Source organism: Chrysochloris asiatica, unplaced genomic scaffold, assembly GCF_000296735.1.
Source record: "Chrysochloris asiatica unplaced genomic scaffold, ChrAsi1.0 scaffold00078, whole genome shotgun sequence".
In the NCBI taxonomy this organism is placed as follows: Eukaryota; Metazoa; Chordata; class Mammalia; order Afrosoricida; family Chrysochloridae; genus Chrysochloris; species Chrysochloris asiatica.
Window position 1 is genome coordinate 3,346,283 of NW_006408596.1, and position 12,752 is coordinate 3,359,034.

The 12,752-nt window shown below is 44.6% G+C and overlaps 1 protein-coding gene across 1 annotated transcript in view; it reads right to left on the minus strand.

The window, feature by feature from the left end:
• Positions 1–2,018, minus strand: part of PSMD9 (proteasome (prosome, macropain) 26S subunit, non-ATPase, 9) — a 25,410-nt gene extending 23,392 nt beyond the window's left edge. Inside the window, exon 1 of the mRNA XM_006865393.1 lies at positions 1,884–2,018. Coding sequence (XP_006865455.1) covers positions 1,884–2,018 — 135 coding nt within the window. The remainder of the gene's footprint in view (positions 1–1,883) is intronic.
• Between the last annotated feature and the right edge of the window lie 10,734 nt (positions 2,019–12,752).

Here is a 12,752-nt window from a genome sequence, read left to right on the forward strand (position 1 = left end):
AAATGATATACGATGGAATGAATGTAAAACTAAAGTTCTCCCATGTAAACTATCATATAATTCACAATAAAACATTAAAAAAAAAAAGAACCAGCAGGAGAACAAGTCCTTTGGAGCCCGAGATCCCTGCACATTGGCCATCCTTGTCCTGGAGGTGGAAAGCTGTGATACCCGAGGAGAGACAGAGGAGACAGCAACAGCAGAACCAGAAACCGGAGCCTGAGTGACTTTGGGCAGGAAACGTGCTCATAGAGCTTGAGCAGGGGAGCTAGGTTTGCTGACTCACCCACGTTCCTTCAGACTGAGGCTTCTGGTGTGTCCTGGGGGCATTTATCAGCAGCTGACTGAAACAACTGTGCCCTAGGTATTTTCTGATCCTGTACTGGAGCCTGATAACTTCCCTAAGCAACCCCCTAACTGGGAGTTCTATATGGTCACTGAAACGAATTCTCAAGCCCTCTAGAGAAACAGGGACGGATTGGCACAGTAGCTGTTAACAATGGGCTTTAACACAGGAATGACTGTGAGGATGGTACACAATGACCAGGTATGTTGCATTCTGTTGTACACAGGGTTGCTGTGAGTTGGAACCAACTCGATGGCACCTAATAACAGCAACAACAAAGAGGCATGTTGATGCAGGGTCCTAGAGAAAAGTAACTAAAGTTTGAGAAATTGCTGGCACAATGCTTGAAAGCACAGGTTTTGGATTAAACAGGCCTGAGGTCTGAATCCCACTTTGTGACTCTGAGCAAGCGACCTCCCTCTTTGAAGCTTGACGGGGCACACTGACTTCATGGGGCAGTTGTGAAGATTGCATGACTGAATGCACACAAAACCCAGCACCCTTTAGGCAGACAGTCAGCATCAACAAAATGGTACCCTGGCCTCCACAAGACCTTCCACCTTACTCCCATCACCTAAAATGCACTCCATCTAGTACAGGTATAATAGGTACTTGATGTACTCTACCCCTGCAACTTTGGCTTGGCTTTACACTGAGTGGAAGTATAGGAAAAAGTGCATGAAGTTTGGAGCCAGCCAGACATGTGAACAACCTCCACCCCTACCCCTTCCAAGCTCAAGCTGTACAACCTCCAGCAAGGGTGTACCACACTCTGGGCCTCAGTTTCCTCCTTACCTTTAAATTTAAAGCTAATGAGTCTTACTCCTCAAGTATCAAATCCCTTTCCCATAGACTCTGACTCACAACGACCCTATAGTAGCCTTGCCCATAGGGCTTCCAAGGCTGTAAATCTTTTCACAAAAGCGGCTGGTGGGTTGAAACCATCGACTGGCTGCTTAAGCATGGAGCTAGCTGCCAGGGTTCCTTAGTACAGAATACAGACACAATCCCTATTCAAAGTTTGACCCTTCGAGCTGCAGCGGAACAGCCTGGGAGTTTGTTAAAATGTAGAATCTATCTAAGCACCCACACCACACACATACAGACTTAAGAACCTGTATTAGCTCCACTAATGCTCATCACAGTTAAAGGGCCCTGATGGAAGACCATTAACAAAGCAATGGTAAACGGTCCAGGGTGACCCCCTCAGTCCTCTGTCTGCAATTTATTAATTCTGTGACCTCAGGCAGGTTTCAATTAAAGAACGCCTCAGTCTCCTCCCTCCTACAAAGCGGAATAACAGTAACACCCACCTCAAAGGACTGGCGCGAGGCTTAGATGAGCTGACAAATGTAAAGCACGTAAGACCGCACCTCACCCTCAGGAAGGGCTCCAAGTTATGTGTTAACCTTATCTAAGTGTCCAACCTGCTGCCAACAGAGACCACAACTGCAGCGCCCTGGGCCTCCTAACCTGGGCGTCCCGGGTTAGGGGGCCCGGGCAGGAGGCCACGGGGCGCCCCAGCGCCCACACTCACGCTCTCCAGCACATCATAATTGGCCTTGATCTGCGCCTCGATCTCCTCCTTGCGCCGCATCAGCTCCTGGACATGGCTGACTGTCACCGTGTCGGCCGACTGGGCGCCTTCACTCTCTCCACACTTCTCCGACATCTTGGAGCTTAGCCCAGGATTCCGGACGCCCCGCTCCCAGGCTACGGACGCCAGAGAAGACTGCGGCTACGGCTGCGCCCATGGGCCAAAACACCTCAACGGTCTCAGCGTGCGCGAGAAGTTCAGGGCGTGGCTTTCGTAATGAGGTGGGGTCACCGGAAGCCACGCCTTAAGGGAACACGTGGTCCTGTGAGGCCACCTGAGAGTCTATGTCCCGCCCCAATGAGCCGGAACTGCCTGTCAGATCTCCAAGCGTACACAGCCTTTAACAAACATAACAAAACGTCCAGGTTCTTGTTTTTTTCTTTCTATTCCAGTCGGAGTCCTGATGTGGCGCACTGAACCGTAAGGTTGATTTGAACCACAAGGTCAGCGGTTCAAATTCACCAGCTGCTCCTTGGAAACCCTATACAGGGTTGCTATGAGTCGGAACCGATTGGATGGCGCCTAACAACAACAATCTTCCAGTTAGTGACCTAAACTCCCCTCCCCTCCCCTCCCACTCCTAGTAATCGTGATCTTTTTGTACTTAACTTCATTCAGCATAATGACGTCCAGGTTCATCCATGTTTTAAGCTTCTTTATCCTTTATTTTACAATGGATCTGACAAGGTTGAATACAAATTCTGATTCTTGCCACTTCCTGCAATCCTAGGTAACTTACTTCATTGGTCTGAGCCTCAGTTTCCTCATCTGTAAAACCGTACAACATTTGATTGCAATCTTTCTCAGAGATTTGTCAGTAAGCCAAAAATAACTCACTGGACGCCTCCTATACGCCCTGTACTGTTCAGGAGCTGGAAGGTGAAGAACTTATGAAAAAAATACAAGTGAAGCATTTGGCATAATTCCCCTCACATCTAAGATTAAGTAAAAAAATGTGTTGCTATACTTGGACATTGGATACCCAAATGGGGAAGCAGGGACCACAAACGCAAGAAGTAACTGGCTTACAAGCTTTCAAGAGGGAACCTAGAGCTAGGGGGCATGGAGGAAGGCAGAATCTCCAGTGAGTACTATCCAATAGGAGGAGCTGATGAAATGAAATGCAGAAGGGTCACTTGTGACACAATAGTGAATGTTATCAGGACTGATTGTGAGGGTTGGAAATGTAAAGGTAGACGTTTGGTAGCAAGGAAGGGAGTTATTGACTCTCCAGTCTAGGAGCGGAGGTCTCTGGGACCATCAACGGAGAAGAGTCGAGAGTGGCACCCTACCCAGAGAAGCAGCGAGGCACGAGATGGAGGCAGAGACAATGACGTGGAGTGATGAAGCGGATGGGGACTTTGGATCCAGAGGGGGAGAGGAACTGGGTCCTGAAGAATGGGGGTGGCGGGGAGCATAGGGGGCGGGTTTATAGGGTATACCCTTTGGTCAGTAGATGATGCATGGAGGGGATTGGAACCATGGCAATGAGACGATATACGATGGAATGAATGTAAAACTAAAGTTCTCTCATGTAAAATATCATATAATTCACAATAAAACATGAAAAAAAACATGTTGCTATAAATCATATAAACCTTTATTTAAAAGCCTAAGATGTGACAATATTGTTTTCAACATATCCTTCATCTAGGCTTACACACTTATGAAGACACCTCAAAAAGGCAGTTTTAGCATTCTCAAGGGATTCAAATGGTGTTCCTTTTAAATATTCTTTTGAGTTTTTTTTAATGTTCTTGGTTTGGGGGGAAAAAAGAAGACAGAAGAGGCAAGATCAGGGATGGAGGGTAGATGGGGGTAAGGCTCTACTTTCCTCGCCAATGTGACTTTCCATTTTGTTAAAACTTTTCTAATAATCCCATGGAGTCCTGGTGTGGTGCTATGATTAATGCGCTGCAGTGCAAAATTGCCTTGAACCGCAAGGTCATCGGTTCAAGTTTACCAGCTGCTCCTTGGAAACCCTATACAGGGTCTCTATGGGTTGGAACTGACTCATTGGCACTTAACAGCAACAACAATAAATAATCCCTGTGGTCATCCTGGGTCCTTCAAGAAAATCTAGTAAAATTTGGGATCCCATAAAACAACCTCCATACCTTCTTGGTTGAGCTCTCTGCTTTGAATTCAGCTGGTCCAGCAGATACCCTCAACCCATTAGGATTGGACCTTTTTTATTTTTAAAGGCACCCTAAAGAGACTTTTTTGGAAGAAGTGCAGCCAGAGTGCTCCTTAGAGGCCAAGATGGCTAAACTTCGGCTCTCGTACTTTGGACATATTGTCAGGAGGGAACAGTCGCCCGAGAAGGATATCATGCTTGGTAAGATGGAGGGTCAGAGAAAAAGAGGAAGACCCCCAACAAGATGGCTTGGCCAGGTGGCAGCATTGATGGACTCAAGTGTGGCAGCGGTAGTGAGGTTGGACCAGGATCGGACATTGTTTCGTTCTGCTGTGCATGGGGTCGCTATAAGTCGGTTCTGACTCCATGGCACCTGACAACAACAACAAAACAGACTAAGAGTACACTGACAGGGAACGGACAGAGGTTCAAGGCAGATTCCCACAAGGATGTGGAATGAAGGATAGCATCACTGATATCAGATGGATCATGGCTGAAAGCGGTGGTTTCTTTGACTACACAAAGGCTGTGTGGATCATGACAAACTATGGACCATATTGCAGAGAATGGGTATTCTGGAACACTTAATTGTGCTCATGAGAAACCTGTACATAGACAAAGAGGCAGTCATCTGACCAGAACAAGGGGATACTGAATATGGTTTTAAATCAGGAAAGGTGTGCATGAGAGTTGTATTCTTTTACCATACTTACTCAATCTGTATACTGAGCAAATAATCCAAAAAGCTGGATTATTATATGAAGAAAAACATGGCATCAGGATCAGAGATAGACTTAGTAACAACTTGCAATATGCAGATACACCTTGCCTGCTGAAAGCAAAGAGAGGACTTCAAATAATTACTGATGAAGATCAGACCACAGCCTTTGGTATGGGTTGCACCTCAATGTAAAGAAAACACTAGATCAATAAATAACATTATGATAGATGAAGAAAAGGCTGAAGTTGTCAAAGGCTTCATTTTGCTTGGATAAACCATCAATGCTCGTGGAAGCAGCAGTCAAGAGATCAAACAACAAATTGCATTAAGCAAATCTGCTGCACAAGACCACTTTTTAAAGTGTGCAAGTGCAAGATGTCATTTTGAGGACTACAGTAGCCCTAGCCCAAGCCATGGTATTCTCAATATCCTTATATGCATGTGAAAGTTGGAGAATGAATAGGAAGACTGTAGGAGAATTGATGATTTGAATTACAGTATTGGAGAAGAATCTTAAAAGTACCATGGGATGCCACAAGTTTGTGTTGCAAGTACAGCCAGAGTGCCCCTTAAAAGTCAGGATGTCAAGATTTAACCTCTCACACTTCGAACATTTTATCAGGAGGGTTAGACCAGTCCGTGGTGAAAGACATCATGCTTGGTCAAGAGGAGGGTGTGCAAAACAGAGGAAGACTCCCAATGAGGTGAATTGCCCAGTGACAGCAGCAATGGGCTCAAACATAGCAATGATTGTGAAGTTGGTACAGGACCCGGCAGTGTGTCATTCTGTTGTGCATAAGATTCCTGTGAGTCAGAACCACTGGATGGCACCTAACAACAATAAAAGGAGACACCTCATCACCATCGTTAAGTACTGTTGAGTCAGTCCTGACTCATAGGGACCCTGTATAGAGTTCCCAAGGTGTGACTGGTGAGTTCAAACCATTAACCTGGTGGTTCAAACTTCCCTTGTGGTCCAGTGCTTATCCTACAGTAAGTAGTGTGTGGCTGAGAGAACTTGTCTACAGCTGTTCTCTCAGTTCAAACACATTTTGTTTGGAATAAACCCGAGTTTGTATGCACTGCTTAAACACATTTTGTTTGGAATAAACACATTTTGTTTGAAATAAACCCAAGTTTGTATGCGTTGGATCCCTGGAAGCAATACCTCTTTTCTTACCCTCGTTTTAAGGTCTCCAGACACTTTGGAAGAAGCCCTGGTAGGGGAGCAGCTAAGCTCTTGGCTGCTAACCAAAAATCAACTCAACAGCACCTAGAAACACAATAACAACATCCGCATTGGTAAAATTATTAATAGTGATAACAATGTTATTCTTTATTGAGCCCTTGCCATGTGCGTGGTATTATCCTAAGCCCCTTGTATGTATCCAACAACCTCTCGAAACTAGTATTATTATTATTACCCATTTGACAGAAGAGAAAACTGACTTATTAACCAACTTGCCCCACTTGTGGATTGTGAAGCCAAAATCCCAACCCAGTTTAACCAAATGATCAAACCGAACATTGTAAACATGTGCCCCTAAGGAAAGGCCATGACATCGACTAGGTAGTATGCATGCCAAACATGCTTACCCTGAGTCCAATCACAGGAAAACAACCAGATAAATCCAAATCGAGGGACATTCTGCAAAACAACTGGCCTGGACTCTTCAAAAGGGTCATTGTTGCGAAATCCCACCCAGAGAGGCTCAGAAAGTGCCTAAATGAAAGGAAACAAAATGCAGTATATGATCCTGATTGGATTCTGGGTTCCTCCCTCTTCCCTCAGAAAACATACAAAGGACGTTCTTGGAACAATTGGGGCATTCTGAAAATAGATAGTATAGCGTTGTGTGTTCATGTGCTAGACTGCAAAGTCGGTTTGAACTGCAAGGTCCGTGGTTCAAATTCACTAGCTGTTCCTCGGAAACCCTATACAGCGTCGCTATGGGTCAGAACTGACTCTATAGCACTTAACAACAACAATGGTATAACATCAGTGGTAAATTTCTTAATTTCGATAATTGTACTGTGATTGTATAAGAGAATGTCCTTGGAAAATATACCTGAAGTGCTTAAGGGCAAAGGGGATGACTTACTTTCAAATAGTTCAAAAAAAGATAAGAAAAAATGTATTTGTCCTCATTATTTGGTGTTGTAACAGAAATTTGGGGAGAATGATTAGGTTTTCTGCTCCCACAAAGATTTGCATCCTCGGAAACCCTATACAGGGTCACTATGAGTGGGAACTGACTTAATGATGCTTACAATAACTACAACAACGTAATAGAAATACCACAAGTGGATGGTTTTTACAAACAGACATTCTCTCACGGTTTAAGAGACTAGAAGTCAGTTTTGGGAAAAGGTCCTTGTCTCCTTTCAGCATCCATAGGCCCAGCATTTCTCGGAGGTCACCATATGTCTTGGCATCAATCTTTGATTGGATCTAGAGCTTCACAGTGCACAGGACTCAGGTACAAAGAACAGATTCCATTCCTGGCTCTGCTTTCTTGGTAGTAGTAGGTCCCTCTGAGCTGTGTTTGCTTAATGAATCTTTTTTAACTGTCAAAAGAAATTGACGCAAGATACAACCTAATTCTGTAGGTTGTATCTGGCCTCATTAATGTAGAAGTGAAGATTTACAACACAAATGATAATTACATCAGATTAGGGCTGATCACATCAGATCCCATCATGGGGGATTACATCACACCAGATCACATCATGGGGGATTATGTCACAGTAGATCTCATCATGGGGGTAATTACTAAGCTAAACCACCAAGAATCCTGGCCCAATAGAGTTGACACAGAACCTTAACCATCACAGCATTTGTTGAGAAAAAAATGACAAATAAGAGCAAATGTAAAGAAGTAGTGATTCTGGATGAAACATATATTCTTTGTGTGTTTTTTGTAACTTTTCTGAAATTTGAGATTATTGCAACATCAAACAATAATTTTTGATTGTTTTATTTTTGGTTTGTTTGCCCTACAAGAGTTAGACGCTAACTAGAGAGCGGCTAACAGTTACAACATTTGTCCTGAAAGGAGTCCCTGAGTGGTGCTGTTAATATGCTTGGCTGCTCTTTGACACGTTGGCAGTTTAAATCCATTCAGAGGTGACTCAGAAGAAAGTCAGCCACTGAAGAGGGATTGCAATCACTGAAATGAAACTAAGTGTATGGCCTGAATGCAAAATTAATGATCCTGTCTGCAAACCTTCACTCAATTCACAACAAAAAGTCAAAATAAAATCATCCATTGAAAACCCCATGGAACATGGTCCTACTTCGTCTTGCATGGGATCACCATGAATTGTATTTGTCCTGAAGCTTTAATTCTTCGATGGATCCAAGAAAACGTAGACAATAATCTTTTACAGATTAAAAGTAGAACCAATGACCTTTGTTATTGTTGTTAAGTGCTGTTGATTCAGTTCCAACTCATAGCAAAACTGTATAGGGCTTCTGAAGTGCGGCTGGTGAGCTTGAACCACTGACCTTGAGGTTTGACCCAACCTTGCAGTCCAGCGCATTAACCTGCAGCACCACACCAGGTTCAATAGATCACTTTCTAATACCTCATCATTTCTGACATTGACAATAAAAGAAGAGAGAAGCAAACTAAGTGCAATGTGGAATCCTTGACTGGAAGATTTTATCTTTTTTTCCCCCAAAATCAGCAGCTTTGAAAGACACTATTGGGACAACTATTGAAATTTGACTCTGAACTCATTTATTTAGATCCTAGTATGGATGTAAATGTTCAATGTCCTCAGTAAGATTTGGGAACTGTGCCTACAACAGAGAATCTCCTTATCCTGCAAGTAACTTGTTAATGGGCCTCGGGGTCATGAAATCAATCTGTATCAGTTGGTAAATGGAACAATTGGTAAATCTAGGCGAAGGGTGTCTAGATGTCCATGGTACTTTCTTGCAACTTTTCTGAGATGTAAATCTTTCCAAATGAAAAGGACTGAGGATAGGATCCCACCTATGTAGAGTGAAACAGACCTAGCATTTCAATCACTAGGCTGTTACTGTCAACATTTGTTGTTGCTAAGCACTGTCGAGTCGGTTCTGACTCCTAGGGTTTCCATGTTATGATAGAAATAAGCCTGTCCCTTCTACTGCCATCCTCTTCTCTGACACCCACTCATCAGCGCCATCTACTCACATCCCAGCCTCCTCAGGATCGCAACCACCCTTGATCTATCTGGACATCCAGGCTTGCCCCTGCCAGCCAAATAACGTCTCTAAAGAATGACCACCGTGTCTCTCTGCGGCTTCAAAGCTTTCACTGACTCTCAAGAAGGGCTTTGGACCAGTTCTTTATGGTTCCACCCTTTGCTCAAGATTTGCCTTTCTGCACCAGAAATACTGAACCAGAATCTACATTTGAGCATGATTTCCTGGGTGATTCTTCTAAGTCAGTGTACCTGGAGTACTCAAAAAGTCCACTGCTATTGTATCTATTCCAACTCAAGGTGACCTTATAGGCCAAAGCAGATCTGCTCCATAGGGTTTCCGAGATGATACATTTTTACGGAAGGAAGATTGCCTTATCTTTCTCCTGAGATCTTTCTCCTGAGGAGTGACTGGTAGGCTCAAACGACTGACCTTTGAGTTAACAGCCCAACGCTTAACTCAGTGCACCACCTGTGCGTCTTATATTTGAGGTGGAAAGGCAATTTCTCAGTAGGGGCTTAAGCTGGAGTAAACTGATTCGAAACCCTGCTTTTCTATGCCCTTCTCCTGATTTTCCAAACCTTTCTGATATCTGCTTGCTGTTTGACACCCCACCCCCAACCCACATCTAATGTTCTAGCCACAGTGAACATCCCCCATTTTCTAGCACATTTTTGCCCAGTTCTCTCTTGACACTGGACCTTAGCATCTGCTGTTCCCTTGTCTAGATCACCATTGCAGGCCAGACAAACTCTGGTTCAAACGCCACATCCCCTGGGATGATTCTCAGACCTGGCCCAGAGCTGGGCCATTTTCCACCTGCTTCACTTGATGTTGTAAGTTTCTGTTTACCCATCAGTCCTCGGTGGACTGGGACGTGTTTACCCTCAGGCATGTGATTGAGCAGGTGGCTACAACAGGACTCTGAGGGGACTAGTCAACAATCATCCTCACGAGTTCCCATTCCAGGTGTTCTGATTCATCTTACCTGCACCAGCCTCCAAAGCCCCAACAAGGTCTTTGCTTTAGAAACCAGCCAAGTCCTGTAAGAACTTAAATCATTTGCCTCTTCAAACATATACAACTTGTTCTTCTTCATTTCAGAACAAGAGGGAAGTCAAAAGGTACGGAAGTGAGAAACTGAGCCATGGAGGCAGAGCTACCTAGCACGACCTAGCTCATTCCTGATCCATACTGCTTGATGTAAAGACTTGCCCAACTTTACAATTTTGATGAACAGAACAAAATGCTGCCCGGCCCTAAGCCATCTGCTCAAGTTCATTGTCGTGACCACTTCCAGTCTAGAGGCTCATTTCCAGCCCTGTATCAGTGTTGTGTTATGGCGCTGTGAGCTAATGCGTCAGACTGCATCGTCCTTTGAACTGCAAGGTCGGTGGTTCAAACTCACAAACTGTTTCTTGGAAACCCTATACAGGGTTGCCATAGGTCAGAATCGACTCGACCACACTTAACAACAAAAACATCAGTGTTCTGTGGTAATCCATAGGGTTGCCATTGGCTAATTTTCAAAAGTAGAGAGACCAGACCTTTCTTCCTCGTCTCTTCGTCTGGAAGCTCTATTGGAATCTGCCCACTATGGGGTAATCCTGCTGGTATTTGAAATACCGACAGCACAACTTCCAGTAACCACAGTTGGACAAACTGGCAGACAATTGGTGACAACTCTGGCCTAGCTGTCAGATAAACTGAAAAGTCACCCTCTCTTTTGTATCCCTTGGTTCCTGCATCTATAGAGTGAAGGTCTGGATATCCAGATCCAAGTTGGTGGCAGGTCTGTGAGGGCCAGTTACCTCGAAGTTTTTTTAAAATTTACATTCGTTATCAAACTCTTCAGGGTTCTAGCAGGAAACCATGGATATGCTCGAAGGTTAACTGGGAAGTATTCAATGAAGGGAAGCTTTACAGAGGCCTGGGGAGAGGTGAAGAATCTCTCATAGTGCCATGGCTTAAGTACGATGTTGCTAACTGAAAGATGGACAATTTGAACCCAGCAGCCGATCCTGGGGAGAAAGATGTGACAGTCTGCGTCTATAAAGATTTACAACTTTGGAAACCTTATACACGGAGACACCTTTCTTTTCTTAAAAAAGTTTTTATTGTGAATTATGTGATAGTTTACATGGGAGAACAATAGTTTTACATTCATCCTATCGTATGGTTATAATCCCCTCCATGCATCATCAACTAAACCAAAGGGTACACCCTGTAAGCCTGCCCCCGGTGGTCAGCACACAGTCCCTCTCGCTTTCTGGGTCTAGAGTTCCCAGCTGCTCCATCTCGCCACATCATTGTCTCTGCCTCCATCTCTGGCGTCACTGTTTCTCTGGGTAGGGTCCTGCACTCTGTTCTTCTCCCTTGATGGTCCCAAGGACCTCTGCTCCTGAACTGTAATGTTAACCACTCCCCTCCTTTCGCTACAAAACATCTACCTTTACATATCCAACCCTCACAATCAGTCTTGATAGCAATTATTCACTATTGTATCACATGAGTGCTAGCCCCATCTCCTTTCATCAGTCCTGCCCAGACAGATTGGATACTGCTCAGTGGAGATTCTACCTTCTCCACGCCCTCTGGATCCAGGTTGCCTCTTGAAAGCTTGTAAGCCAGTCACTTCTTGCCTTTGTAGCCCTCCTCCATCCCCTCTCCCCGCCCCCCCATTTTGGGGAGCCAACGTTCAAGTTGCCCATGTGGAGGGGGTGGGAATGATCCTCACTGTAAAGATTGGTTCCCTCTTTTGAGCTACTGCATTCATAGGTGTAGGTCAAGTTCATCAAATTGTATCAGATTACTCTTTTTCCCTCTTCTTCTTCTAGTTGAACTCTGATCATCCAGCCTGGTCAAGTGGGTATTATCTGCAAGTGTGGGTGTTCTTGTGCATATGCCTTTCCTCTTATCAGCTGGACGCTTCACTCTCCACTCTAGTGCTCTGTGGCTATGTCACTGTCTCTGGGTCCAGGAGTCCCCAGGTCTTGCCACACTGCTGGCCAACCAGGTCTCCACCTGGGTTCACAGGAGTCTATTGAACATGGTAGGACTTAGCTCGCAGCTTCATTGCTGTTTTTCCCACACTTCCCCTTATGGGTGACGAGTGTGGTCACCAATCAGAGCACATGTCTGCTCGTATATTCCCAATGAGTCTTAGTCTTGGAAGGGGGTTTACCCTAAGAGGACCCAACCACTTGCCTTGATATCTCCTGGGCGAGCAACTTGCTTGTTCTTGTCGTAGTCAGTCAGATTGTTGTTATTGTTTTGTATTTTTCCTGTCGGTCTTTCTTCCAAGAAATATCTTCTGTTTTTCTAGCCACTCCAGGATGGTCTGCTTGTCCTTTCAAATAGAGATTTCCCACCTCAGAAGATTCTGGATGGGTTCAGGATCCCACCTATGGTCTTTTATGCATTGCAAAGGCTCTGCAGGAAGCCTCCTTCACTGGGCAAGCTGTAGCCTCATTTTAGGTATTCCAATCAGTTATAGGCAGAAGACACACCTACAAGCTTTCTATGGTGATATTTCTGGCTATTCCTTTCTCTCCCCCTCAAGTGTCTATTTTACAATGGTATGCAAGGGAAACCAAGATTCAAAAAAATCAAGACAGCCAAGCATCTTAACATTATTTCCCCCCTTTTCCCCATTCCAACCATGCCTCAATCCCTGTATCCCAGAGCCCTGTTGTTCCAAGGTTGTGCATACATCATTGTTTACCTCTGTCCCACTTAGCCTATGCAAACCAGCCT